The sequence below is a fragment of the Haplochromis burtoni genome, unplaced genomic scaffold (assembly GCF_018398535.1).
Source record: "Haplochromis burtoni strain Fernald_Lab_line unplaced genomic scaffold, NCSU_Asbu1 Contig_165, whole genome shotgun sequence".
NCBI classification, from domain to species: Eukaryota; Metazoa; Chordata; class Actinopteri; order Cichliformes; family Cichlidae; genus Haplochromis; species Haplochromis burtoni.
In genome coordinates this window covers 1,219,997-1,245,170 of record NW_024582526.1, presented here as the reverse complement: position 1 = coordinate 1,245,170, position 25,174 = coordinate 1,219,997, and the positions used below count along the sequence as shown (strand labels likewise).

Genomic DNA, 25,174 nt, shown 5'->3' with positions numbered 1-25,174 from the left:
TAGAACCACATCATCTGGAAAAAGCAGAGATGGAAATCTGAGGCCACCAAAGTGGAAAATTTCTGCTACCGGGCTATGCCTAGAAAGTCTGTCTATAAAAATTATGAGCCATAGACCTTCTCAGGGACGCTGAAGAGTGTGATCCCCTGTAGCTGGAGCACACCCTCCAAACCCCCTTCTTAAAGATGGAAACTACCATCCCAGACTGCCAATCTAGAGACAGTGTATTTGTAACTTTGAAAAAATGTGTAACATGGTTACGCCCACAGTAAGACGGTAAATTAATAGTAATTCTTATATGTGCGTATGTGTGCGTTTCCAAATGAACACTCAAAGTGCAACATGCAATACAACATGCTTCATTTACCCGTTCACACAAGCACTTTTCTATTCATAAGTGCTCTCTGCCTAACATTCACAGACATCCAGATTCTGATGGAGCAACTTGGGGTTAGTATCTTTCCCAAGGATATTTGTCATGCAGACTGGAGCAGTCAGCGACTGAACATCCAACCTTACAATTAATCAATGGCCTGCTCTTCCTCCTGACCTACAGCCGTCTAGGACCCCAGGTCCTAGGTTGAATCAATCAGCCAATGTTAATGTTAATCAGCCAATTGATTCCCTCCCACAGTCCCGAGTCATGGATGTTAGGTTAACTGGTGATTCTCAACTTAATGAGAACCTATACATTTTTATTAGCACAAACAGGACAATTGTTTAAACTAGCGATGCGGACACAGGTTAAACTGCAGATTAAATAAACTTCATGCAGACTTGTCTGAATTCTCAAGTTGTACTGTATGTTTTTTGTACACAGGTCTCAATGGACTAAATATTTAACAAATTGAATAACAGATTACCAAAAATGCTCAAAAGCCTTAACCTGAAATATAGCATTGAAAAAAAAAATGCATGTATATCTTTGTCTCCTTTTTTCATTGCTCAAAGCACATTTGGATTAAGCAAGTAATCATTTACCAAGAAATGCAGCAGAAAGAGTCAGGAGAGGCATGTGACTCACACATCAGCCAGGTCAAGCAGTGACTGCCAGACCACCACAGCCAGTCAGCTGACTGGCTCATTGCAAGTAGGAGTAGGAGTGGGTGGATGGAAGGAGAAGGGAAAAAAGAAGAAACACACCACAAGTGCAGGCAGTGAAGCATTAAGGACTGTTTATTGTACCCAGTACAGATTATCAGAAAGCCAGCAGTGTAAGAAACACATCGTGAGGGGGGGGGGGAGCTGAAGCCTGTACAAGTGCAGACAAACCCTGTGCCTGAGTTGCATTACGTGATAGAACACGTGTTCACTTTGGCCTTTGCTGGTACTCTGGCCTTTATACGCATACATTTTACAGGCAAGATAATATCTCAGCCTTTCTCCAACCCAACACAAAAAAAGAGAGTAGTTGTAGTCTGCAGTAGTTGCATCACAAGAAAAGATTTTTTTGTTTTGTTTTTGTAAAAAAAAGGTACATTTCTATTAGAGCCAAAACTATACAGCTTATACATTAAAATCAAAACAAACGCAGCCTTATAGCAAAAATATATACTTTATATAAGTTTGTCGTTGCCCCCATTCAGAAACAGATAAACACAAAAAACTGCAGAGAATATCACAAATATCTTCTTTGTCCAATGACAGTAAAGCAATATGTTAGTGGACACAGTCTTGAACAGATTACACCATGCAAAGAGAAACAGGTCTCCTGCTGACAGCTTGTGATTGGCAGAGGTGTCAAATGTCCAAGTTTCACCTCTTTTCTTTCTTTTTTTTTTTGCATGCAGCATCCTGATGCTCCTGCCATACTGGTGCATCAGAGGAACTAGTACACTGCCAAGGAAACATTAAGCACCCAGACAGAAATACAAAAAACAATGAGCAATGTGACCATTTATCATACAACTTCTTAGGCTTAAAAAAGAAAAGAAAAAAAGGAGATGGGAGTTCTATGCTAAAGTTTGAGCAATACAGACCCAGCAGTGATGAACGGACATGAGGAGTGTACTGTATAGACCGTAGGCTCTTACTGTGGGGTGCAGTCTTTAAAGGGAAGCGGATACAATCTCTTACACGGGCAGAACAGTTAAAGAACATTTACACGAGAGAGCAGCCCAACCAACTGACTAGCCTGAAATACAGCAACGCCTCAGAAAGGACCTGAGAGTTCTGGGTCTCTGAAGTCTTAACAGAATCATAAAACAGCTGGCACAAAAACAAAAACAAACAAGGTTGTCCTATCTACAGAAATGTTTTCAACATATGCTGTGTGTTTTGTCAATCAGTTTTAATGCATTTAAAGCCCTTTCACGGATCTCATGGTTCAAATGTGGTGACATGAATAACTTGGGGACCATAAAGGCAACTATTAAGAAGTTTAGAATATCTCATTAGATTCGTCATGTTTATACTGATTGTTTTAAGAAGAGCAGATTGTCACAAAATCAAAAGTGTAACAATTTCTTTTCTCCAATCTCTTACAAAAGGAGGGGTGGGAGATCTATCAGTCCACCTAAAGTTGGCTGCCTGTGGCCACAATTCATTTGGTCTCCACAGCAACAGCAGCCCATCTTGCTGAGTAACCTAGTCCAGTTCACCATCACTGGTTTTACAACCCTCTCTTCTCTTGTTCTCTGATGGTGCAAGTAGGGGAGCCTCGCAGGCCCCCTCCCGCCCTCTCCCTTCATTCTCAGCTGAGGAGCCAACAGAGTTCTATTTTCCAGCGAGCAGGAGAGGGAACCAAGAAGGAGCAGAGTGCCAGGATGTTGATCCAAGTAGCTCTGCAGCTCCAGCTCTGGATTCTAAAGACTGGGCGCCGACAGACTTATTGGGAGTGTTTGCATGTACATGTGTGTTTGTGAGTTGGGGAACCCCCACTGCTCATTTAGTAGCCGTAACCATCTGGAAAGGGCAGGCCTGCCACACACTGCTCCCCGCCGTCCAGCAGGTAGGGAGCAGTTTCGTCATAGTGGGTGAGGGGCACGGTGTCATCGTCGAGCCCCGGCAGGCTGTCTGGGTCAGCCTTAAGACTGGGCCTCTGTTTGTCGGGGAAGGCCATGGAAAACAGAGCCTCGGGGTCACACACAAACTTGTACACGTACCGCTCACCAGCCACCTGAGCAACGAGACAAAACACACTGAGATCAATAAAGAGCTTTAGATCTACAAACGTGTCATTTTATTTGTACAAAACCTCTGCGCTACTGAGTAACCTGATTTAAAAAACTAATTCACCATTATTCTGTGTTTTTCAAATTAAAATATAAATGATTTCTGTTCATTTTAATGCACTAATTCAAACTGAGTCAGACAACATCAAACAAACACACACGAGAGCCTATTTACCAGTGGTTAAGATCAGAGGATGGCTCATGGTTGTATTTAAATATCAACGTCACTATATTAGCCTCATTTAGCACGCAGCTGCTGAGGGAAGAAAAAAAAACTGAACGTGCCTTTACCTTCTGCATGATGCCCTTCTCATAGTAATAACGCAGTGAGCGGCTCAGCTTGTCGTAGTTCATGGCAGGTCTGTTCTTTTGGATGCCCCAGCGACGAGCCACCTACAGACGACAAGAGACAAATAAAGACTGTAGATTACAAACGTCACAAAGGATGTTAGTAATGCTGCACAAAGGCGAGGACTGACCTCCTCGGGTTCAATGAGCTTGAATTCCATCCCACGACCAGTCCAGGCTATGAAGTGGCCGTTGGCTGGGTCGTCCAGTAAGGTGACCAGGAACTGCCAGAGCTGCAGGGAGCCGCGGCGCTGGTAAGGAGGCCCATCACGATAGACTGAAGGCTCCTGTTTTACTTTACCTGTGAGCAGGAGAGGATGGAATTGAAAGAGGCCGAAGGGGAACCAAGCAGGAGGGAAAAAAAGAGAAAGGCTCAATCAGTAATGTTCTCCAGCACAGCCACAGTGTGGTGAGACATTCCTGCCAGATGGTGAAGCGCGCTTGTTTATTAGGCAGCGTGTAGAAAATTCCCACTGCTTTAAGGGCGTATAATACTGCTTTTGTTTTTCTCCTTACCTTCTAATCTTTCAGGAACCACGCATGTATCATCAAAGTACAGCTGAGCATCTCTGTCAAAGGAGAAGCCTGGAACAGAAGAGAAAAGAAGAAATCCAGCAGATGAGAGTGAGTATATTTTTGATCTGATATGAAGGCCAGTGACCATGGTCAGTCCAGACATCCAAGCTTAATGCAAAGCAACAGAACTGAGCTGCTTGTATGAATGTAGCGCACTAAGGCCTTGGTGATATTGGAAATGTACTGTGCATGTGCATCTGGATTGACTGATAGATTCACTTCCCCATGAATGCTGCTGACCGCTCTTTCCACCTCATGCTGCGCTTTCAGTGGCTCAGTAAGTCGTGAGGGTGAGGGTCACAGAGGAGAAACTTCACATGTGAAACGATTCAAAAGCAGAGAAGAAGCTGAACTTACTGTCATGGTTATTTTGGTAGAAGCTTCCAGCTCTCCCGAACGATGACTGACAGTTAGGCACTTCTGTAGACAAAGAAAATACAAGACTAAATTTAGACCAGAAGCACCCTCGTTCTCACATCAAACATCAAAATCCACCTAACAACTGATGGATATATTCAGGCCACTGTGCACAAAGACACACGGCTTTGATGCTGTACTTCACCAGAGTTGTGGTTACATTAATTTTGTCCAGGCTAAATTAATGTATCACTGTATTTTTGCTCCACTTCACACATGGCCTATGTTCATCTAGAGGTCCAACAGCTGTGCAGAAAAATGCATAGTCTGCTTACACATTTGAGTGGGCTAAAGCCCAGATCAGAGCACACTGCACCGCACTCAACATCCCCTGCATGTCCTCCAAGCCTTTAAATAGGATTAGCACCATGGTGGCTGTATTAAATCTCAATGACAATCAAGTTACGCCAGTTCCTCCCCCTGAGGGGTCAAAGCCTGCCTTCCGTTTTCAGCATCTCTGCAGAGTGTACTAACCATCCACACCACAACCTCCATTGCTCTGTCTCCTGTCTGCTGATAAGAAAACCAGACATCAATCTTAAACAAGTGTTTCTTAAAGGAGCTCTGCAGCTGCTGTTATTAATAACATACATAATCTTTAAGTAAACTGAAGGTGTGCTTGCAACGTGTGCAAGCTAGCATCAGTCAAAAGTGATGCATGACACCGTCCACCCGTGAGACTCAGGCACATGCAAGTATTAATATAAGTGACCTGGACACGAACCAGCCCCTACCAGATACTTGTACCTGTCGTAGTCAACTAGCATTTCTACTCAAATGCGATTTTCCTGTTTATAACATTAACAAGCAATGTGACTATAGCCAGCTAGTTGCATAAATCTTGGGATGGTAGGCTAGTACCATTATTATCAGTTGGCTGATAATAATCTGGACATGACCAGCTAAGGTTCCAGATGACTTCAAGAGTTTGGATTAATTAACGGAATTTATCCACTCAAGACAGTAGTTTGCTGTGTGAGAGTCCCAAATGTGGCATATTAAAAGTTACTTATCCCATTGTAGAAAGCCACTAATTTCTACTTGCAAACTTGCCTGTTTGGCCAGAGTTGGCTAACATTTCTCAGAAGAAAATAGCACTAAGCTCAATTTTGATCCCAAAAACAAAATAACTCCATGCACTGAATGTCCTTTTGCCTTTCTGACCACTGCTTTCCCTCGACATTCATGTGATCAAATTCTTGTTTGGCCTGATGAGCTTCAATACATAAAACTAGCTTTCTCCTGGATAAACATTATGTGCCAAAGGAGACAAACTGCTCAATACCAATGTACCAGCTAGCTAGCTTAGCTCAAAAGCCAGCAAAATACTATCTGACACTATATTCACTTACATATTTATGTATGTTGTTTAGTGGAGGAACACAGCTTATCTGAGGAAAATCTATCCTTGACATAGAAGCGACTCTAAAGCATGTTGAAGGCAATTGAAAGAGTTGGTCTCCTCTCTCGAAAAGACTGGAGTCTTTCTATGGTTTGCAAACGCTCAGAAGAGAATAAATTATATGTAGATATGCCCAACATGAACATGTCCCCTCCATCTAGAGATATGAGAGGACTGTGACGTAGGTATTTAAAGGCTATAAGAACCTAAGAGGATTTGTCATTACATCACAGTCCAGCCAGCCAGTGATGTGCCCGCACACAGAAAAGGAATACAAAGTGAGTGACGGAGTAAAGATAAAAAAAATAAATAAAGAGTTGCCGAATTTCAGGAAACAGGGATGTTAATGCAACAGAGCAGGGATAACAGCTGGCTGTGTGGGCGTGGGGTCGCTCTGGTTTGTTTGAATTAAACCATGTGAGCAAGCTGCCTCTGTGCCCTCACTCATAGCGATACTTTTTTCAAAGAGGAGCAGCATCATTTGGCCTCAAGCTGACAATTTCAAAGCCCTTAGAGCCAACTTTGCTGTCCGTTTTGGGCACTGGCCCAGATCCTTTCCAGGTAGGCTCAGTGAAGACAAGGTTCTCTGCACCTGGCTGAGTGACCCACTTATTTCTCTCCCTCCCTTGGAAGCTAATGTTGAGCTAGAAGAGCCACTTTTACTGGCACGACTCTGGCTTTGAGGATAATTGTGTGTTTAAAATGAGCAGCCGTGTCCAGACCTCTGCTGCATACTAAAACTAACAAGCATGTGCTGATGCCCAGAACAAACATGGCCAGGCACATTCCTCGCTCTCAGTTGGCCCTACTTGCAGTCCTTAACAACTGCTTTCACACAGCTTGCAAATGATGCGCAGAGAAAAGTACCCAGAGAACTCGACAAGGAAAGGTGATGAGCGCTTCACATATTTTATAAGTGCTGCCCTTTGACTCACCGGAATCGAAGCAGAAGTCTCTAGGCTCCTGTTTGATAGCCATGTGGTGGAAAGCTGCCTGACGTGGAGGGCCCGGGGGTCCCATGGCGGGGACACCCTGCTCTGTGTATCGTGGGTCAACGAGCTCCTGCTTGAAACCCTGGGGAGGCACAGCCACCAATGGCTCTGACATCTGCCTGTGGTATGGCGGCCGGCCATCGCGTGGCAGGCTATTGGAGCTGCTGCTGGGGGGCTGAGGCAAGAACTGGGGGCGCCCTTGACTCTCAGATGGGGGGAAAAGTAAACATGGTTCTGACATCTGCCTCTGGAATCTACACACGGAAGAAGAAGTAGAGAGACGATGTAATAAGTAAAGCAAAAAATAAATAAATCAAAATCACAGAATGCAACAGCAAAGTTCATCTGTGGAGGCTCACCTGTGCTCAGGTGTGAAGCTGTTGGCATCCTGGCTGACAGGGGCACAGGGCACGGCAAAGGGGGGGCTGTGGTTGTTGACTGGAAGGCCCTGCGCGTTGGGAGGGGCTGTGCTCGCTGTTATAGACTGCTGGATGTGCACTGGACGAGCGCCTGGGGTTGGGTTAGCTACATGGGAGTGCAGAGGGGGGGTCTGTTCACTCAGTGGGTGGGTTACTGCTGTGCTGGTGGGGCCACAAGGAGAGACTGGTGTGGAGGGGGGAGTTAGTGGCTTGAACCCGGGAGTGGGCTTCCTGTCGCAGGCACTGGGGATCAAGAGAAGGGACGGAGGTCAACATAAAACTGGCTAGAAATCCTTCATTTAGAGAGGGATGTGGAAGGTAATGACACAACATACCTGTAGCTATAAAGGCACTTCTCTCCGTAGGGCATGGGACTCCTGTCCTGGTGACAAGGAGAAAGCTCTTTGGAAGGAGTCAGCTCTCGTTTGATCTTGGCTGGTGGCGGGCCATGAAACATCACTAGACAGGAGGAGACACAGAGACAAGGAACACGACTGAGTGCATTAGATAAACTCCAGATATGACCTAATTGAAGCCATAAGCATAAGTGCAGCAGTTCTCTTAACCAGATTTGGAAGTGAGGGATAAATGGATGCATGGACAATGTCTGTATTCCCCCGACTGACAGAGCCACTTAGCAGCTATTTATCATCTGCCCTAATGACGTTTGACTGAAAACAACCATCTATCCACCATCACTAGGTAGCATGATACTAACTGTGCTGTACACACAAAAGCTATCAAACCTCTCGTCTGATTCCCATTACAGCTGTCAATACCCATACTGATGAATCAGTGGAGCTGTAATGTAATGGCTGTGAATGATTTTCATTCTCCTGTGCTGTAACCATTAGACACTAGCTGCAGCTTTCTGCCGATCGGCCGCCGTTTCCGGGGCGCCACATAATAGCCAGGCAGAAACTAGATCCCCAGGCACAGGGGAGCACAAGCCAAATAAATCACTTGGCGTGCTGATGGACCTGTGTGGAGATAACAATGGGCACGTGAGCTCCCCCGAGTGCACTCTGAAACCTAATGGCTCAAGTTAGACTGCTCACACAGAGAAAAGTAACTAATGGGGAGATTATGCATCTTTTCTCATTGCAGACCAAAGCAGAAGTAGGTCAGGCTTGAGCAAGCGAAGGAGCGGCTCACCGTGTGATGTCCTGCCGACTTTGGAAAGGCTGGTTTCGCTGAACTTGTGCGAGAGAACAAGCTGCAGCCTGGCAACAACAACAAGTGCCCCTCTCTCTCTCTCACACACACACGGCATACTGACAGCACAAGGTCAAAGACTACGTCACAGCGGCATTTTACAGCGCTTACAACACTGGATGGAGCCTTCTATGAAAACTCATCAATGCATCGACCTCCATTTTCTCCACCTCTGCAGGCTGGTGGACCACAGAGGCCAAAACTGAGAAAGGCAGCCCTGACAATGAGACATTAACCACACCCTGTCTACACCTCCCACACGCTGGACCAAAACAAACTCAGAGATAGGAGAACTGGAGGGGGTACTCCACTTGGACATATATACACTGCCTCAGTCCTCTGCAGCTTTAAAATGACCTATGAAGACAGTTTGAAAGACATGATTTGTGGAGAGCAGGACTGTAACAGGCAGCTCTATCCACTGGAATCTAGCCCACTTCAGCAGCAGGGCCTGAGTGCGGGAAAGTGTGAAATCAGATTAGGAGCTTGGCTCATGTGATGCCCCATGCCAATCGGCTGATTAAACTCAAAATGGAGGAGCGGGAGAGAGGGAGGGAGGAGAGAGCAGCTTTTTCCCAGAGCTGTGTTTTTGAAGACAAAGAGCGATGTTAGTGAAGACGTTCTGACAAAAGACAGAGACATGAACCAGCAAGAGGGGAAAAAAGACAGTAGGAGGAATAAGACAGATCTTTAAGACGCAAACATTGCGGTTTCAGTTGGGTTTTTAAGCCTGAAGTGCCACCGCTGCAGGACTCTGTGCACAGGTTTGCCCAGGCTCACTAGTTAGAGCCAGGACGAATACAAGACTATATCGACAACAGTAGGACTCAGAGATAAACAACAAATATCAGGTACTCACAGTTATCTGACTGGAAATCTGGGACAAACTGTTCGTCATCAGGCACCTGGGCTGTAAAAGCACAGGAAAAATGTAGCATGTTTTAGAAGAATACACACATCACACAGTAAGTGCCCTACTCTCCAAAAAACATGAAAAAAAAAACCCCATGAAAAAAGGGTCTGAGTCAGCAGTTTGCACAAGTCGTACTTTGCTCTGAAGGTTAACTCGGAAACAGTTAATCTTTGATGTTATAACTTTACCAATTTCATCCTGTTAACTATTTAGAAACAAAGTGGCACATAACACATGACTCTACTGATGTAACTTTTACCAGAAGAATTGAGGGTTTCTGAGCAAAAACAAATGGAGAACAAACCTTCTGCGATCCAGATCTCCTGGAGCTGACTGAGGTCTTGGAAGAGTTCTTAAAAAAAGAAAAAAGATATTAATCATAAAGTACAGTAGCTTCTATCTCGAAACACTGATCGACACCAATGCTGTTACCTTCCGTGTCCTGGGCGAGTTCCGTGTCAATAAATTTCCTTTTCCTATCGTTTAGAGGCCTGCTGTGAGCTGCTTCCTCCAAATGGGATTTGTGCTGTTGGAGAGGACAGAGACAAAGAAATGCGAAATGTCACGCAGCACCAGAAGATAGGCGATGGACAATGCAGATGATCTACTATCAGGGCAGGTGCGTGTGGCGGGGGTGGGGTCCAATCATGATGTCGAGATAATGTTTGAAAGTGTGATGAGGCTGTGTGTGTCCACTTACACTGGGTGGGACCATAAATGGGACTTGCTGGTCATAGAATCCGTCCATGTTATCTGCGTCGATTAGGTGGGGGCTCACAAAATTAAGGGGAGGGGGAGGTATTCGCTTTAAAGCGACAGCGTCGAGCGACTTTCTGGGTCACTGGAAAACAAACAGCATGTGTCACAAACCTGCTCGGATAGCCCTGTTCTCAGAAGCACTGACTGTTACGGTCAAATTTTACAATCTGGTACACTTTGTTGTCATTTCTGAGCTCTGACTTCATCTCACAGGAATGTATACGTGTAGTTGCACCATATTCTTGTGCCCTTTATCTGAACTACAAAACAGCTCTTTGAACCACAGAGGCCCAATGTAAACACAATCATTAAAGAACACATGTAACATGGTTATATAAGCCACACTCATTGACCATCTGTGGGCACTACTTTCCACTATAATCAGCTTGGAGATCTTGAGTAAAAGACTTGGAGAGATGTCTGTGGCATGCTTTAAATCTCAAAGCTTCCTGAATGAGATAGGAAAATGGGCCAGTCACAGAGCTGATTAGTGTCTTACAGAAGCTTGGAGCTATTGTTGGGTGACAATGGTGGTGTTCCAATTGGCAGAAGCAGAGCTCCTCGCTCCCCTGCGTCCAGTATCATCCCGTTAGTGACACTAGTTCCCTTTAAACAATAACACTGAGCAGGAGCGCTGCCCTCTGTTCTCCCTCGGCACACAGACATGACTCACTCCTCTTATCTCCCGTTAATGGATGACGAATAAAAGGATAGCTGCTGGGCAATAATTACAGGCGCCCAGCACAGATAGTACCTTTAACATTAGAACTCACTGTACAGCATGTCACGTGGGACTTTTGTTCAACTTTAAGCTGAAGTTGGCGCATTTGTTTTCTCCATTTTGCCTCCGCATCCACACTGATTTGTTAGACGAAGTGAGAATTTAGTTGTACGCACGAAGCAGGCGTTTCAAATATTTATATTCAGACAGTATACTTGAATATTTCTTTGTCTTTATAGTAAGCGCGCTATGTCGAAATTAATACATACAGCGTTTATTACCATCGTTAAGTACAGCGGCATACCGCAGTCGGTTTTGGCACAAGGCTGGTGCTCAGAAACGTGAAATACGATGTGCGACATAAACATACCAAAACCAGACAAATTTAAGCAGCTTTAGCAGAACTGAAAAAAACTTAAACTCTCATTCGGCGCATTCCAGACCTTTCCCTAAAAGAAGAAAACATATTTTGGAAAACTTTTTGCACTTCAGCCTTGACCGGGGACTGGGGGGCTACGCTCACCCGACACCCCCCTGCTGCCGCCTCCTACCCGCCCTTCCCCCACCCACCAAGCCCTCCCTTGTTTTTCTCAATGGTGTGAAACTCGATCCGTGTGGAAAAAAAGCGGCCAGTCCATTCATAAAAATCACAAACAGTCGCCTGAGCGTGCTGATAAGCCAAAGCTAACATCCACGCAGATAAACCAGGGGTCAAATCCAACACATGCTGGGTTAAAACAACACACACAGCGACTCTTCACTCGGATATAAGTAGATATAAAATGGTTAAGATGGCGTTGCGCTCGTTCGTAGTCTAAAAAGAGCATTAGAAAAACATGTACCCATACGAGGGATTCGCAAAAGCAAGTTTTTTTTTTTGCCAAAATAAAAATTGTAGCCTACCTTGTTTGTCTATATATATATATATACGTCCCCTTTTTCGAAATAGTAAGATAAAATATCCAGAAATAAGAAACAGCGTGTCGAGAATCCTGTATTCGCCTGCGTACAGACAGACTGATGTGTCCCCTTCGACTCGCAAAACTTGACTGAGCTTTTTTTCTTTAATGGCCCGGTCGATTCTCCCTTAGGCTCGAGCGGCACGCAAGAGACGCACTCTGATTGGTGGAATTAATCTGTCCGTTAAGTAAAGAGCCAATGGTTTCTCCGGAGCCATGACTTATACATGAAGCTCGGCTTGGCCAATCACAGCGCAGTGATGGCCTATTTTTATGAATGGCTGGATTTCATTCACATTTTTTCAACCATCAATGCCAAGAGGTGTTTGTTAAAGGGCCAGCTGCAGTGGAAATATACAAAAAATCGAAACCTACACAGAGGGTGCCGGAGCGACGTCAGCGTCACGCTGACTTTTTCCTGTGCTATATAATGATAGATCATTATGCTGTCAGAACAAATTGGATATTAGCTGTGCTTTTTGAGACACAGAGCATTTAAAGTTAAATTTAACACCGTAGTAATGTAACAGATTAGTTTTTCAGGAGAATGACGCAAATGACAGAGGATTAATATGGATAATGAATAAGAAAATGTTTCATGGCAGCGAATGAATTTTAAAAATGAAATGAAAAGCTGCAACACTGTTGCACCATGGCTGTGTGCAACAGTGCGCTGAAGTTAAGTGCAGCTGAAATAGGCAAAACATGCTTGTGTAAAATGTAACTGGTGCAAGAAGCTTTGATGAACACACAGCCTATATAGACAAATGCTTTCTAAGCATTTAGTTTGTAACTCTGTTGCATCTTGTAGCTTCTTGTTATTAATATTGTGTATTTATTTTTTACATTGTAAGTATTTTTTGGTTACGAAGCTTTTCTTTCTGAAAAATCTTATCCTATTAGCAACATCCAAACATTTACCCCTCACAACCACTCTGTTCCCCGTCATTTCCGTTTCTGTCCTAAAAGGAAAAAGAAAAGTCTTTGCTATTATCATTTATAATTACTAATTAATAATAATTTTAATTAATACATAATAATGTAATTATGTATTATTACATATAAGTTCAATTTTTTCCACATTTTTAACCATTTGTTGTCCTTTGGTTTTCTTTCTCGTGAGGCATTTCCTTGAAAGTCGCTCTGTCCTACAGTTTGATAACAGAATAATAATCTCTATGATGTTTATTGCAGTGACTTTAAAGAGAACCAACTATGCTAATTTCTAATACCGTTTGTTTTTTGGTTTTGGACTTGGCATGTTTCTTGAACACACACTAATCTTATCATTTGAAATTTTGTCCATTTTCTTTTCCCATGACATCCAAAAATATCACAGTATGTAATTGAAAATAAGGACAAACAGAATGGGGCGACTTTTTTGACACATCAGCAGTGTTGGGGCGTACATGTACCGCCGTTACGTATTTAAAATACAAAATATGAGTAACTGTATTCCGTTACAGTTACCGTTTAAAAAGGTGGTATTTAGAATACAGTTACTTTGTTGAAATAAATGGATTACACGGCAGTACTTCCCTGTTTCATATTGTCGCGGGTCAGGACTGTTTGGGTTTTGTTTGACAGCTACGTTCTGTTGTTCCAGGCGGCAGCGTTACGGTTGCCATGGTTACAGGGTGACGCTCTCTGTCTGCGTGTTTCCTGGGTGAGAGAGCGCCTTTTTGTTGTCGCTGTGCTAAGCTAATAGGCAGAATGCTACAGGTATAGCTCTAAATAATGTAGCATCATAGGCAAGCAAAGTTGACCCAGACAACAAAGTAAAGCTATTTTTCGGCTATGAGCCCGACACAGAACCCGCTGTATTAGCCAGAGGTCCCTTTACTAGGGTTCGGAGCCGCGGACCTTCAGTAACAGTAATAAATCACAGCAATAGTACATTCACGTAGTTGTAAACAGCATGATAATATATTAAGTAATCCAAAGTATTCAGAATACGTTACTCTCATTGAGTAAGGTAACGGAATACGTTACAGAATACATTTTGGGGCATGTATTCTGTAATCTGTAATGGAATACATTTTAAAAGTAACCTTCCCAACACTGCACATCAGGATTATTCCCTAAGACAATTTTTATTTAGGCTTTTCAAACTGCACCTTCTTATGAGAGGTCTTTAAAGCTTTTAATAAATATAGCCTCATAAATGATTTTGAAATATCTGTATGAAGGACTGGTTATTTAAACCCAGAGGTTGTAAATAAATCACCAATGACACCATCATTTCCTTCACCAAATTAGGAATCCCTCAAATAAACTATCCCAACGTGAACGTCACTCAGTGTTAAAACAAATTTCAGCAGCTGGTATGAAAACTATAATCCCCAGCAAATCCCTGGAGCCATGAAAGAGAGATTAAGAAGCTGCTGCATAAGCAATAATAGTAACAAGACAAACACATGTAGTCGACAGGGTCCTATCTTCACTGGCCAGTCCAGAAGTCCCAAGCCAAAGGCAAAAAGGTTGTCTTTCATCACATGGGTTCATTTTGGAAATGTCACGCTGAATAATGTGGAGGTGAGAGGGTTTAAAAATATCCACTGCCAGACTTAATTGTACATGTGTGCGAAGCATTAAATAGCAGAGGACATATTTCAAAGGCAGTAGCCTGCAGGTCCGCTGTATGGTGCACCTCTTTGCTGGTTAGGATGTGGTGGGTGGTCACTTGGAGGCGTGTGGAGAGCAAGCACATTGTGTTGCTGTTCTTACTCTTTCCTTAAATAAATGTGCCATATGTAAAAGGGTGACACACTGCTTGTGTACATACGTCTCTCTCTGGATGACTGCCAGTGTGGCAGTGGGTGTCATGAAAATGGGGCAAGATTCAGCATCCCTGCTTTCTGTTTCCCATCACTGTACCAGTAACTGTATGTTAGTGCAGCCAGGTCAGTGGCTCTGCCTGGGTGCTAATCCTGATCCTCACCACACCAGGTGAGGACTGTCGAGGAACAGTGTCCCCGCAACCTCTGATCATTCATCATCATTCATCCAGCATTTGTTTGTTCTGTTGTCTCTGAATTTGACTTACCAGAATTAGTTTGTCTTTAGTACTTAAATGAATTTTGTCCATTTTGTTGGTTATTTTCATTTAGATTTTCAGCTAGAAACATCTCCACATTTACTCAGTAAGAGCTTCACAGCTATGAAGCCAAAATGAGATTAAATACAATACAATCAGACCAGAGCAAGATCTAAAGAAAATAAAAGTGTACCCAAGCTAATAGACTGTATATAAAAGAGAGACAGAGTTAGTGTGACATATCACATAGTATAGTCAAGAAAATCTTGGTGTTTTGACACCGGATGTGAAAAGCAAGACATGACCTCGCTGAGAAACCAAGAAAAATGTTCAGTAGCTAGTCAGGTAGGAGCAGAGATGGGCAGTAACGCGTTATTTGTAATGCATTACTGATTGTGGGAGAGAGTATGAGCGTGCAGCGTTTAAAGCGTTATTTTGACCTTATTTTGAGTTTGATTCCATAAAAAGTGACAAAAACATTAGCGTCCGTTGTGCGTGGGAAGAAAACTTTTTACAGCGAAAAAAAACCCTAAACTTCCAAGCAAGCACCGAGTGCGCAACGACGTAATGGGAAACTCACAGAGAAACTCGCGGATTCTTCAACTGACCGCGGCACACCTGCACCAGGGTAAACCTCCGCCTACCCCAGTCCTGCTTTACAGGTGAAAATAGAGCAACAGGACCGCTGAGTCTTTGACTTTATTTATTTTCTGCTGTGTTTTACTTGCATCTATTTGAAAGACTGAGTGTAAACACAAAATATTTTATTTTATGTGCTGGAATGTGCAGAAAATAGGTTTAAATGTTAAACTAATTTTTCACAGTCAGAGAATGTTGCATATAATTAAATTTTTGCTTGATGCATAAAGTTAAAAGATTAAAACTGATAAAACAAGTTATAAAAAAGACTTTTCCATTTGATTACATTTTGTATGATGGATTATGCAGAAAAAGTAGAATTGGGCTGAAAGATCTATCGCTTTATCACCTCTTCAGGTTGTAAATCGTGTTTTTAAAAAGTAACTAAGTAATTAATTACTTTTGAAAATAAGTAATCAGTAAAGTAACGGGATTACTTTTTTGGGGAAGTAATCAGTAATTAGTTACTGATTACTTTTTTCAAGTAACTTGACCAACACTGGGTAGGAGTGGCTTAAAGCTTAGTTTGCTGTTGGGCTTTGTTCTTGGCCGGGGACTGGGAGGCCAGTCCCCCCAGTCCTGATTACTTGTAAGCAAAAAAATAAATAAAAATAAATAAATAAAAAAGGTATAGTTTGCTGTATTGCCCTTTGAATTATGTGGGAGTACAAAAGGATCATCATGTTCTAATGAAATACAGTCTCATCAGAAAAGTATTTACTGGGTCATCAGTAAACATATCTGATCTATTGCACAAAAAGATAAGAGCACAATGGTAAAGTACAAACTGTGTCTAGGATAGAAACAACTAGGGCTGGGTATCGTCACTGATTCCTAGAATTGATTTGATTCCGATTCACAAGGTCCTGAATCGATTCGATTCGATTCAATTCAATTTGAATCTGGGAAATTTTGCCTCAGACAGGCAGAAATATTATAATTCAGATCAGTACATTAACATATTTTTGTATCTATAAAAAGGAAGCTGATATTCGCAAGACTTTATCAAAGGTGTGAGCATCACAGCAGATGCCTTTGTGTCAAAGTAGCTGAAGATAAAACACAAAAAAACATAAAGGTGGTTTTCCTGGGATTTTATAAAAATATTCTGCAGTACATCAAAAACGAAAGAAAACCATTAATCAACATATGAACATTACCTTTGAAGTTACAGCAGTTTTATTAGAGACACAGCGTTTTGCATTTTGCATAATTTTAAAAAGTTGAAATTTGTTCAGAAGCCTATTGAACAGCAGAAATTAGGTTTTCTTTTTGGAAGTATGTAAAAGGAAAAAAAAAACAGCGGCCGACAGCGCAGTAAACAACGGTAGACTTGTGCGTAACAAGCAAGCGAATAATGAGGAAAACAGATTTTTAGACGGGAAACTGTTCTTGAAGTATACTGAGAGAGAGAGAGAGAGAGAGCTGTGCATGAAGTGTGATTTTATCACGGTGGAAGCAAAACAGTAAAAGTCAGAGTGAATTCATGACGATGTTTATGTGAAGCGTAGTTTGGATCTTCTTTTGCTGCTGGTTCAGTCAGTATTGTTTGGAGAGAGATCAAACTAACAGCTCTAGAATCAGCGTAAAAAGGGCGTAAACACAAAGCGCGGACCGCCGAAACATCAGAATCGGCGAGCTGTCGGCTTTCAGCCCCGACCGTGTCCGTGCCGTCGGGTGAGAAAGGCGACATCTCACTGATTCTGATCCATCGGCGGGTCCACGCTTTGTGTTTACGTCTTTGTGCAGAATCCGTGTACCTGCTCTCATTTACTGTTTTAGCTGTTTGGTGGTTGTCGAAACTGAGATTCTGGATTTCGGGCAAAATAAATTTATATTAAAAAATCGATTCAGGATTTTAATGAATCGATATGACGTTATCCAAGCCAGAATCGATTTTAATCGATGAATCGATTATCAAAACCCACCCCTAGAAACAACCCCCATTATAGTGCTAACGCAACTTTGGCTCTTTGCGAGCATCTGCACCAGGGGCGATTCTAGGATCAGAGCTTTGGGGGTGCTGAGCACCCAGAGAGCTGCCCAGCCAGGCAAGATAAACCTGTCTCTGTCAGTCCCTGCATCCTTAAATGTTGTCCCAAGTTCTCTCTGACTGTCACTTTGGTGCATTTAAACCCCTGTTCCTCCCTGTCCTCATCGTCTGTTGTCTTCGTCTCCGTTATCAGTCATAATAATTTTACCATCTCTGTGCAAGTCTGCAAATTTCTTTATTAAATCATAAGATTCTTAAATTCATCAAGTCTCTCTGTGCCTGGGTCCTCATCACAAAACATGACATCACTGTTTTGTGCATTTTAACACAATTTAATCCCCACATTTGTGAAAGAAAAGCAAAACACTTTTTTGAAAAGTCTGTAACAAAACCATCAAATCTGATAAGGGTTATTTAAATGCTGCAAAAGAAGAATGGATTGGAATAGAAAAAATACATTTCCTAACCTTAATTACTGGAGGAGAATAATGAATGATGCTCATAGTGAGTAAAAACTGAGTGCATTTTTTGGACAGATTCACTTTTAATGTGTATGGTATATATAATACAGATACATTAAAAAAACACTCCCAAAACAGAATAAATTATTACAAATAAATTATTACAAAATATTAATAAAAACTATAAAAATGGAGGCAACTTTGCCTGTGGTAGAATGTATACAATGTATGAAAAAATCTTTATTGCAGATACTAATTTTACTAATTTAATAATAATAATAATTTTGTGTTGTAAGATTTATGACTTTCATGCTTTCATAGTGGTACTTAAGAGAGCTTGACATTTTTATCAGGTGGTACACACTGTAAAAAGTTTGAGAAACACTGAGAAGTGTATGTGTGCTTTTGGAAAACATTTAAAGCTGCTGTACAGAATCTTTGAAACAAGCTTAAAACATTTTTAGAATATAAACAGAGCACTCTGCTTCTCTTTACAGCTCCTCACTCCACCAGGGCACGTTTGGCACTTTCTGATTGCACAAAAGTGGTGAACGTACTGCGGCAGTCATACAGACAACTGGACGGTCCAAAAGTTGGCCTACCTATTACTGGCTGAGGTTTTAGTAGAGTTGTGGCTGAACCACATAAAAATATATCATTAATTGTGATCTCCCCAATTATAATGTTATGTTGGAATATTGTTAAAGAGGGTCAAAAATGTTTCAAACCAGTTTGTTTAGCAGATTCTGTATAGCAGCTTTAATATAGGGAGGACACAACTTCCAGATTATATGAGTTTTTTTCTCTTTGTCAGTTTAACAGTTTCTGTTGTGCCTGTCACTGTTCCCTGTCTGTTTTCTTACCTGGTTCTTCCTGACCTTGTACTTTCTCCTCATGTTCCCCTCTTTCCTTTCTCCATCTTTGGACTGACAATCATACACAAATAGATTGTATTCAATTAGATGAAAAATTACATTAATATGAAAAAAATTCTATTAAGATCACTAACAAAAAGTCCTCTCTCAGTGTACTTTCAACCAAAAGGCAAATAACCAAACCACATGAACATCTAATACAAGATATAAACATTGAAACACTGATCCAACATTATTCTTGATTGATGGATCATTTGATTTTACACTTTTACCTGAATGTGGCTCCTTTTTTTGAAAAAATTTCAAAAAGTGTTGAAAAACACGTTTTCAACACTGCAGGTTACCTGGTGTAATGCTTTTCAGCTAAAAAGAAACATGGTCTGACTCCTACCAACTATATAAAGAGTAACTGAAGGTTAAATGCAGCTAATATGTCCTGTTTTAAACCAGACACTAACTCCTCCGCTTCCTTGCGTCTCAGCCCCCATCGCTCTGGCAGCAAGAGCGCTAGAGCCAGAGCAGGGGAGAGGCGAGCTGGAACAAACCATTTTGGGAGCGGGGGTTATCTATACTTTTGTTGTTAAAATGTTACGTCTCAAACAAGTACAGTACTGTATGCTTTTTATATTTTTAGTAGTGTGTCACACAAACAGCAAATATTGTCAAAAAAAAAGTAAGAAATCTTTGGGGGTGCTTTGATTCATTTTGGGGGTGCTGAGGCACCCCAAAAATGGGCTAAAATCGCCCCTGATCTGCACAGACAGCATGCTAGTACAGAGCTAGCCACCAGATGTGATGTTAAAGCTCAGTGAAATGCCAACAGCAGCCCAGCAGCCAGAGCCTATACTTGAACAACAAAGGCAGTCAGGCCTGGAGCCTCTGTTTCTACACCTCGTGTTTCTACAGTAGAATCGCTGTCTTTGTGCTGGATTTCATCTTTAATTTGTGTTGTTTGCTTTGTATACATAAACGCCAAAGAGAAAAAAAACCCATTGTGTGTGTCCGCATTAATATATAAATTTGTGTAGCTGTGTGGGACTGTAAGTATTGTAAAGTATTGTAATGAGTAGTATAATGGATTACTTTATCAGGCAAATAATTAAGTAATGTATTGCATTACTTTTAAGAAAAGTAGCACGTAATGTATAATACATTACTTTTTCTGAGTAATCAGGTCAAAACTGTGAAAAACCTTCAAAACCACTACCTTGATCATTGAACCTCTTCATGATAAACAAACCATACCTTAGAGTTATTTCCCATTGTTGTCTTTATTCTGTTTGTGAACCTGACCTTTATTCCATTTGGAGGTACAATAACAACCATAGTGTTGAAACACAAGTGGCTGAGAGCCTTATAAATGAGAGTCTTATCAGTCTGCCCTGGCTTGCAAATGTCTGTCAAAATGCACATTTCAAAAAGAGTTAAAATGGGAAAGTAGTGCCTCTGGGCGCAGGATGCTCTCTCACTGAGGGACAAGATGTGACTTGCCTGCTATAAATAGCACTTTGGGAGATAATTCCTGACTTGTTATCTCTGCAGCCGTACTCAAGAAGCCTTGCCAAAGGCAGACTCTTCTAAGGCTCTGAGTTGTATAACCATGCTATCTTTTATTGTCTCTCTCTCTCTCAGTCTAAATTCAATGCATACTTCTTCACTCTCTGTCTGCTTTAGCTTGAAGCTACTGGGCCACAACTCAGGGCCAAAAGGGCAACATGACTCAAGCCCTAACAATGATGATTAGCTGCAAACAATGACCTTTGTTCTGTTGTAATTATCTTATTATTGTCTCAGAAATAAAGTCTATTTATGTAACTGCATATACAATCTACATGAATGCTAAAAAATGAAAAGCTAAATGTTCTCAAAGAGTATTTCTTCTGGATTTTAAGGTGCAAAACATCCCAACACCTGTAGTTCACATAGATTTTTTTCAGTTTAACTGGTGATTCTGAGTTTAAAAGGCTGCACATAAATATTTATATATAAAAATATATTACATTCATTCATGTGTACTCATATACCCAGTTTTGCGCAGTTTCTTTGAAATAAGTCAATTTTATAGTGATTGTTACTATGAATGGTCTCTATAAGCGACAAACCACAAGGTGCAAATTGTACTCCATGTCAGGGAGCATTAACTTAGAGGGTACTGCTCAAGTGACAAACTACTGTAACACTTGAGGTACATTTTAAGAGATTTTTTTTTGAGAGTGTACCTTGACATGTTACCATCTGTGGCAGTAGTACAATGTATTCAACACTAAACAGAAAGTATTGTTAAAAGTAACAGTTAGTGTCTCAGGTTTTTCATTAAAACAGTGTCCAGCAAATGTATGCATGAAATATAAAGGCATTCAATCTTACATGTTTCTCCATTGTTTACCTAAAAGCCAAAGTCAAACTTACAGTCTGACACTGGTCAGTGACTCACAGCTGTTATTGGATACGTTTCTCTTCAAATCATCCGTGACCATCAAAAACAATCAGCTCCCTGTCTTTGTCAGGCTTCAAGTGTGACTTGAACTCCAATCTCCTGATAGAATGACGTGTATTTTTATTTTAATGTAGACTTTGTTGCTCTTTGTTTATCTGTAGCTGGAGTCATTTTGGTATCTATTTTGTCTGAGTAGCTTAAACCATTAAACCATTAAACTGTTTTTTGAAATTTCTGCCTGAATCCTGTCCAGCTAATTTTATTCCACAACTGCAGGTTCAAAATTAAAACGTCCTTGTCTCCATGAATAAGAGAGACTGGAGACAATTCATGAGATACAGTCTCTGTTGCCAGGCTACGTATCTGGAAATTCTCCAGGAAAAGGGTGCAAATCTTTGTTTTTACATAATAAAAACTGTGAGTTAGAGAGAAGTAATACAGATGCACTGATGTCATTCTCAGCTATAACTCTTTCAATACTTCCAGAGTGTTACATGAACCATTGTAATTATGTAACTTGATTAAAATGCTAATACTAATCACAGTATTAGCAGGTGGCCACACTCTTACTGTAAATTATGAAGAATTATACAATAAAATTTGTTGAGTATATAGATGTATAACATAAGGTCCTGTGCAAAAGTCTTATGCAACCCTCATTACCTCCATGAAGAAAGTTAAGTTTTTGTTTGTGTGTGTTTGTACGCCAGGGCTGGACTGGGACAAAGAAATCGACCCAGGCATTTTGACTAGAGACCGGCCCATGATTTATAGGTTGATGATTAATGATTTATAGGTTGAAAATGGGCAAAAAGTCAAAAAGTCTTATAATTTAGAAACTATAACTCTCACAACTGTGATGTCTATTGTCAGCAAAGTACTGTATAAGGATCTCTGACTTCTCCTTCAAGCTCAATAGATTTATCTGAAGGTTAGTGACAATAATGGTATAGAGACTATACTTTTTGACTGTAGTTGATTCATTTCCTTAGAACTTTGTTATGTACATAACAGGTTTGAAAGAAACAGTAACCTTGGAAATACATCATAATTTGAGTACATGTAGGATGTTCCCGAAGTTTTTGAAAACAAAACTTTTACTTACTGCTTATTTAGTACTTAAAATGAAACATTAAAGAAATGTTATTAAACAATGAAATGAGTACTACAATGTAATATATCCACATAAATAAAGAAATTATTATACCCAAACGATGTCAAGTATTTTAAATTAGGTTAGAACAGCACAAATAACAAACGCCTGCACTTGCTTTTACTGTAGTAGAAACTTCTTCAAATTTCTTAGAAAGAACAAAGAAGACAAAACAAATATTATTCCATTAAAAATGAATAAACACTTGTCTCTTGGTCTCTTTTTTTGTTTCTATACAATTTGCTTCCAAGGAGCCAGACCTTCTTGTAACTTTTAAAGTGGTCTTGAGAAAAAGTTTTTCTTCTGGCAGATTTTCACTCGTTTTCTGTCCAGTCCTTGTTCATGGCTATTTTCAAAGGGATGTTTTTTGTTTGTTAAGTCATTTAACATTGACTTATGAATCATTCAAGCATTAAAGAGAAGAGGGAGAAACCAGTATTTTATCTGCACATGACAGACAACTTGGCAAAGAAACCATTTTAAATGGTATCTTTGGGCACTTTATTATGGACAGGCTGTCAAATAAAACCTATCAAATCTTCCAATTTCTTTGGTTGAATTTACTGAAGGAGCCAGCTATAAAACACCAGGGAGGTTCTGTAATGGCTTGGGACTGCATTTCGCCCAATGATGTTCAGGAGCTTGTCAAAATTGATGGAATTATGAAAACCACTGCCAGATTTTGATCCACCAACAACACTATCAGTCATGGAGTGGCTTCCCCAAAGCCCAGAACTCAACATTACTGCAGGTTTTAGATGTGTCCTTGATCAGCACAGTTTATTTAAATGGTTAATGACCTCCTCAACTTGTCTTGAAGTTCTCCAGAGGCCTGGTCATGAACTAATCATTTGATTAAGGTGTGCTGACCCAGGGGGAGATCTTAAACCTGTAGGACACCAGCCCTCGAGTCCTGGGGTTGGCCAAGCCTGACTTAAAGAAATGACGAAAAAGCTTGCTGATGAAGCTTCCGGTTGCTCTGAAGAATAAAGGAAATCATAGCAATTACTGACTTTCAAGCTCATTGGAATTGTACAAACCATTTTATCTTATATTCTCTGGAGTTTTCCAATTTCCCGTCGCACAGTATAAAGAAATCAGGGGTCTCTGAAGAATTTTGCATGGTACTGTACAGTAAATGGCAATAAACACACCGTGTGTCAATTTTGTCCTGAATATTTTCTGTGTAAAACGACTCGGTGTCTTCCTGCCCTCTGCTACCAATCGCTGACGGTGACTAAAAATAATCATAAAAATGCAATAATGCTGATGCTGTAGTCTGGATTGGTGCTGCAAGATCAGCTCTCTGGCAGAAAAGCATGCTTTCAGTTAATGTTTTACTGATAAGTTCCATGTTAGACATGCTAATCAGCAACTTGTTCTAATTGCAATGACAGAAACACAATTCTGTCACAACTGTGTAAAGTGATTGCTGGTGTCACTTAGTCACATACAAATAAAGACAGAGTCAATGCAGCAAAATTAACAAAACGCTGTGAGTTAGATTAGTTGAATAAAACACGTCATTGTCTCCACTTGCCTTCAGAACCAGCCTCCACTTTCTCCCCCTTTCGTAAACCAATGTGTGTGTAACTGTGTGTGTAACTGTTTGTGTGTGAATAAGAAGGTTTCTCTGAAGTTGTGAGGACATATGAGAGGTATGCACTACCAGTTCCAGCTGGATCTGGCTGACACACCTGCTCCACCTCAGTAATCACTCACCTGGAGTACTTAAAGAGAGGTTCATTTATTTTTCCTTTGTCGGGTTTCTACAGTAGTACAAGCAGCAGCATGTTGGGCTCACTGTTTTTGAGCTTACCTTTGGGTGTCCTTGTGCTCTGTATCCCTCCTGTACATCAGCCAAACTTGTCCTTGGAACTCCACTCACCTGAAAACCTGCATCTGTATCCTGGATCTCCAGAAATCAGCTCCTAGGAAAATCTACCTAGCACTGTTGTCTGTGTCATCGTTTCATCCTTTAACCCCTATTTTTTGTGGCAATAAGCTATAATGCATACAGTACATAAACAAAACAGTCATTTACATGTAACAAACGATTAGCTACTCATTTCTATATATGATTTGGCCTCCTGCAGATGTTTTTTGAAGATGAACCTCTTGTCCTGGAACACCCTGTATTATAATAACTAGCTTGTAGAATTGCTGAGCTCTATTTCTGTTGCATCAAACTTGGATGCTTCGAAGATATATCAGGTTAAATGACATCATTGTCACTGTCGCTGTGTTTTATTTGTTCTTTAAAGTTTGTAATGTAAAATGTACTAACATTTACTTCCAGTTTAGCTTAATGATGCCGCAGTAGTGGACCAGGGGAGTGGTTGTTACCAACAAAGATCTATCCAGTATAAATCAGAATCATATTCACGACCAAGTTACTGTATTATGGGCGACTGTGGCTCAGGGGGTTGGGAATCGCATCTGTAACCGGAAGGTCGCCGGTTCGATCCCTGTGCTCTCTGTCCTGGTCGTTGTGTCCTTGGGCAAGACACTTTACCCTACTTGCCTACTGGTGTTGGCCAGAGGGGCCGATGGCGCGATATGGCAGCCTCGCTTCTGTCAGTCTGCCCCAGGGCAGCTGTGGCTACAACTGTAGCTGCCTCCACCAGTGTGAGAGTGAATGAATAGTGGTATTGTAAAAGCGCTTTGGGGGCCTTGAAAAGCGCT

At 41.3% G+C, this 25,174-nt stretch overlaps 1 protein-coding gene across 2 annotated transcripts; it reads right to left on the bottom strand.

The window, feature by feature from the left end:
- Positions 1-1,160: 1,160 nt before the first annotated feature.
- On the bottom strand, positions 1,161-12,003 carry etv5a (ETS variant transcription factor 5a). 2 transcript variants are annotated; one of them, XM_005933429.3, is made up of 13 exons: positions 11,839-12,003; positions 10,156-10,296; positions 9,888-9,981; positions 9,760-9,807; positions 9,402-9,452; positions 7,663-7,786; positions 7,268-7,570; positions 6,852-7,162; positions 4,455-4,517; positions 4,038-4,106; positions 3,653-3,822; positions 3,459-3,566; positions 1,161-3,118 (listed from the first exon to the last, which is right to left on the bottom strand). In XM_005933429.3, the coding sequence occupies exons 2-13, from the start codon at positions 10,201-10,203 to the stop codon at positions 2,888-2,890; spliced, it is 1,620 nt and encodes a 539-aa protein (XP_005933491.1). In that variant the 5' UTR covers positions 10,204-10,296; positions 11,839-12,003; the 3' UTR covers positions 1,161-2,887. The 2 variants fall into 2 exon arrangements, with proteins under 2 accessions (XP_005933491.1, XP_005933492.1); XM_005933430.3 differs by having other exon boundaries at positions 3,465-3,566; positions 11,839-12,002.
- Positions 12,004-25,174: the final 13,171 nt, after the last annotated feature.

Bases quoted from the DNA above. Each gene is read 5' to 3' on its own strand.
- etv5a (XM_005933429.3), bottom strand. From the start codon at position 10,203: ATGGACGGATTCTATGACCAGCAAGTCCCATTTATGGTCCCACCCAGT. The intron at 7,787-9,401 runs GTGAGTACCTGA...CCTCCTGTCTAG, and splicing joins AGATTTCCAGTCAGATAACT to TGATGTTTCATGGCCCGCCA. The intron at 3,567-3,652 runs GTCAGTCCTCGC...TGTCGTCTGTAG, and splicing joins AGCTCATTGAACCCGAGGAG to GTGGCTCGTCGCTGGGGCAT.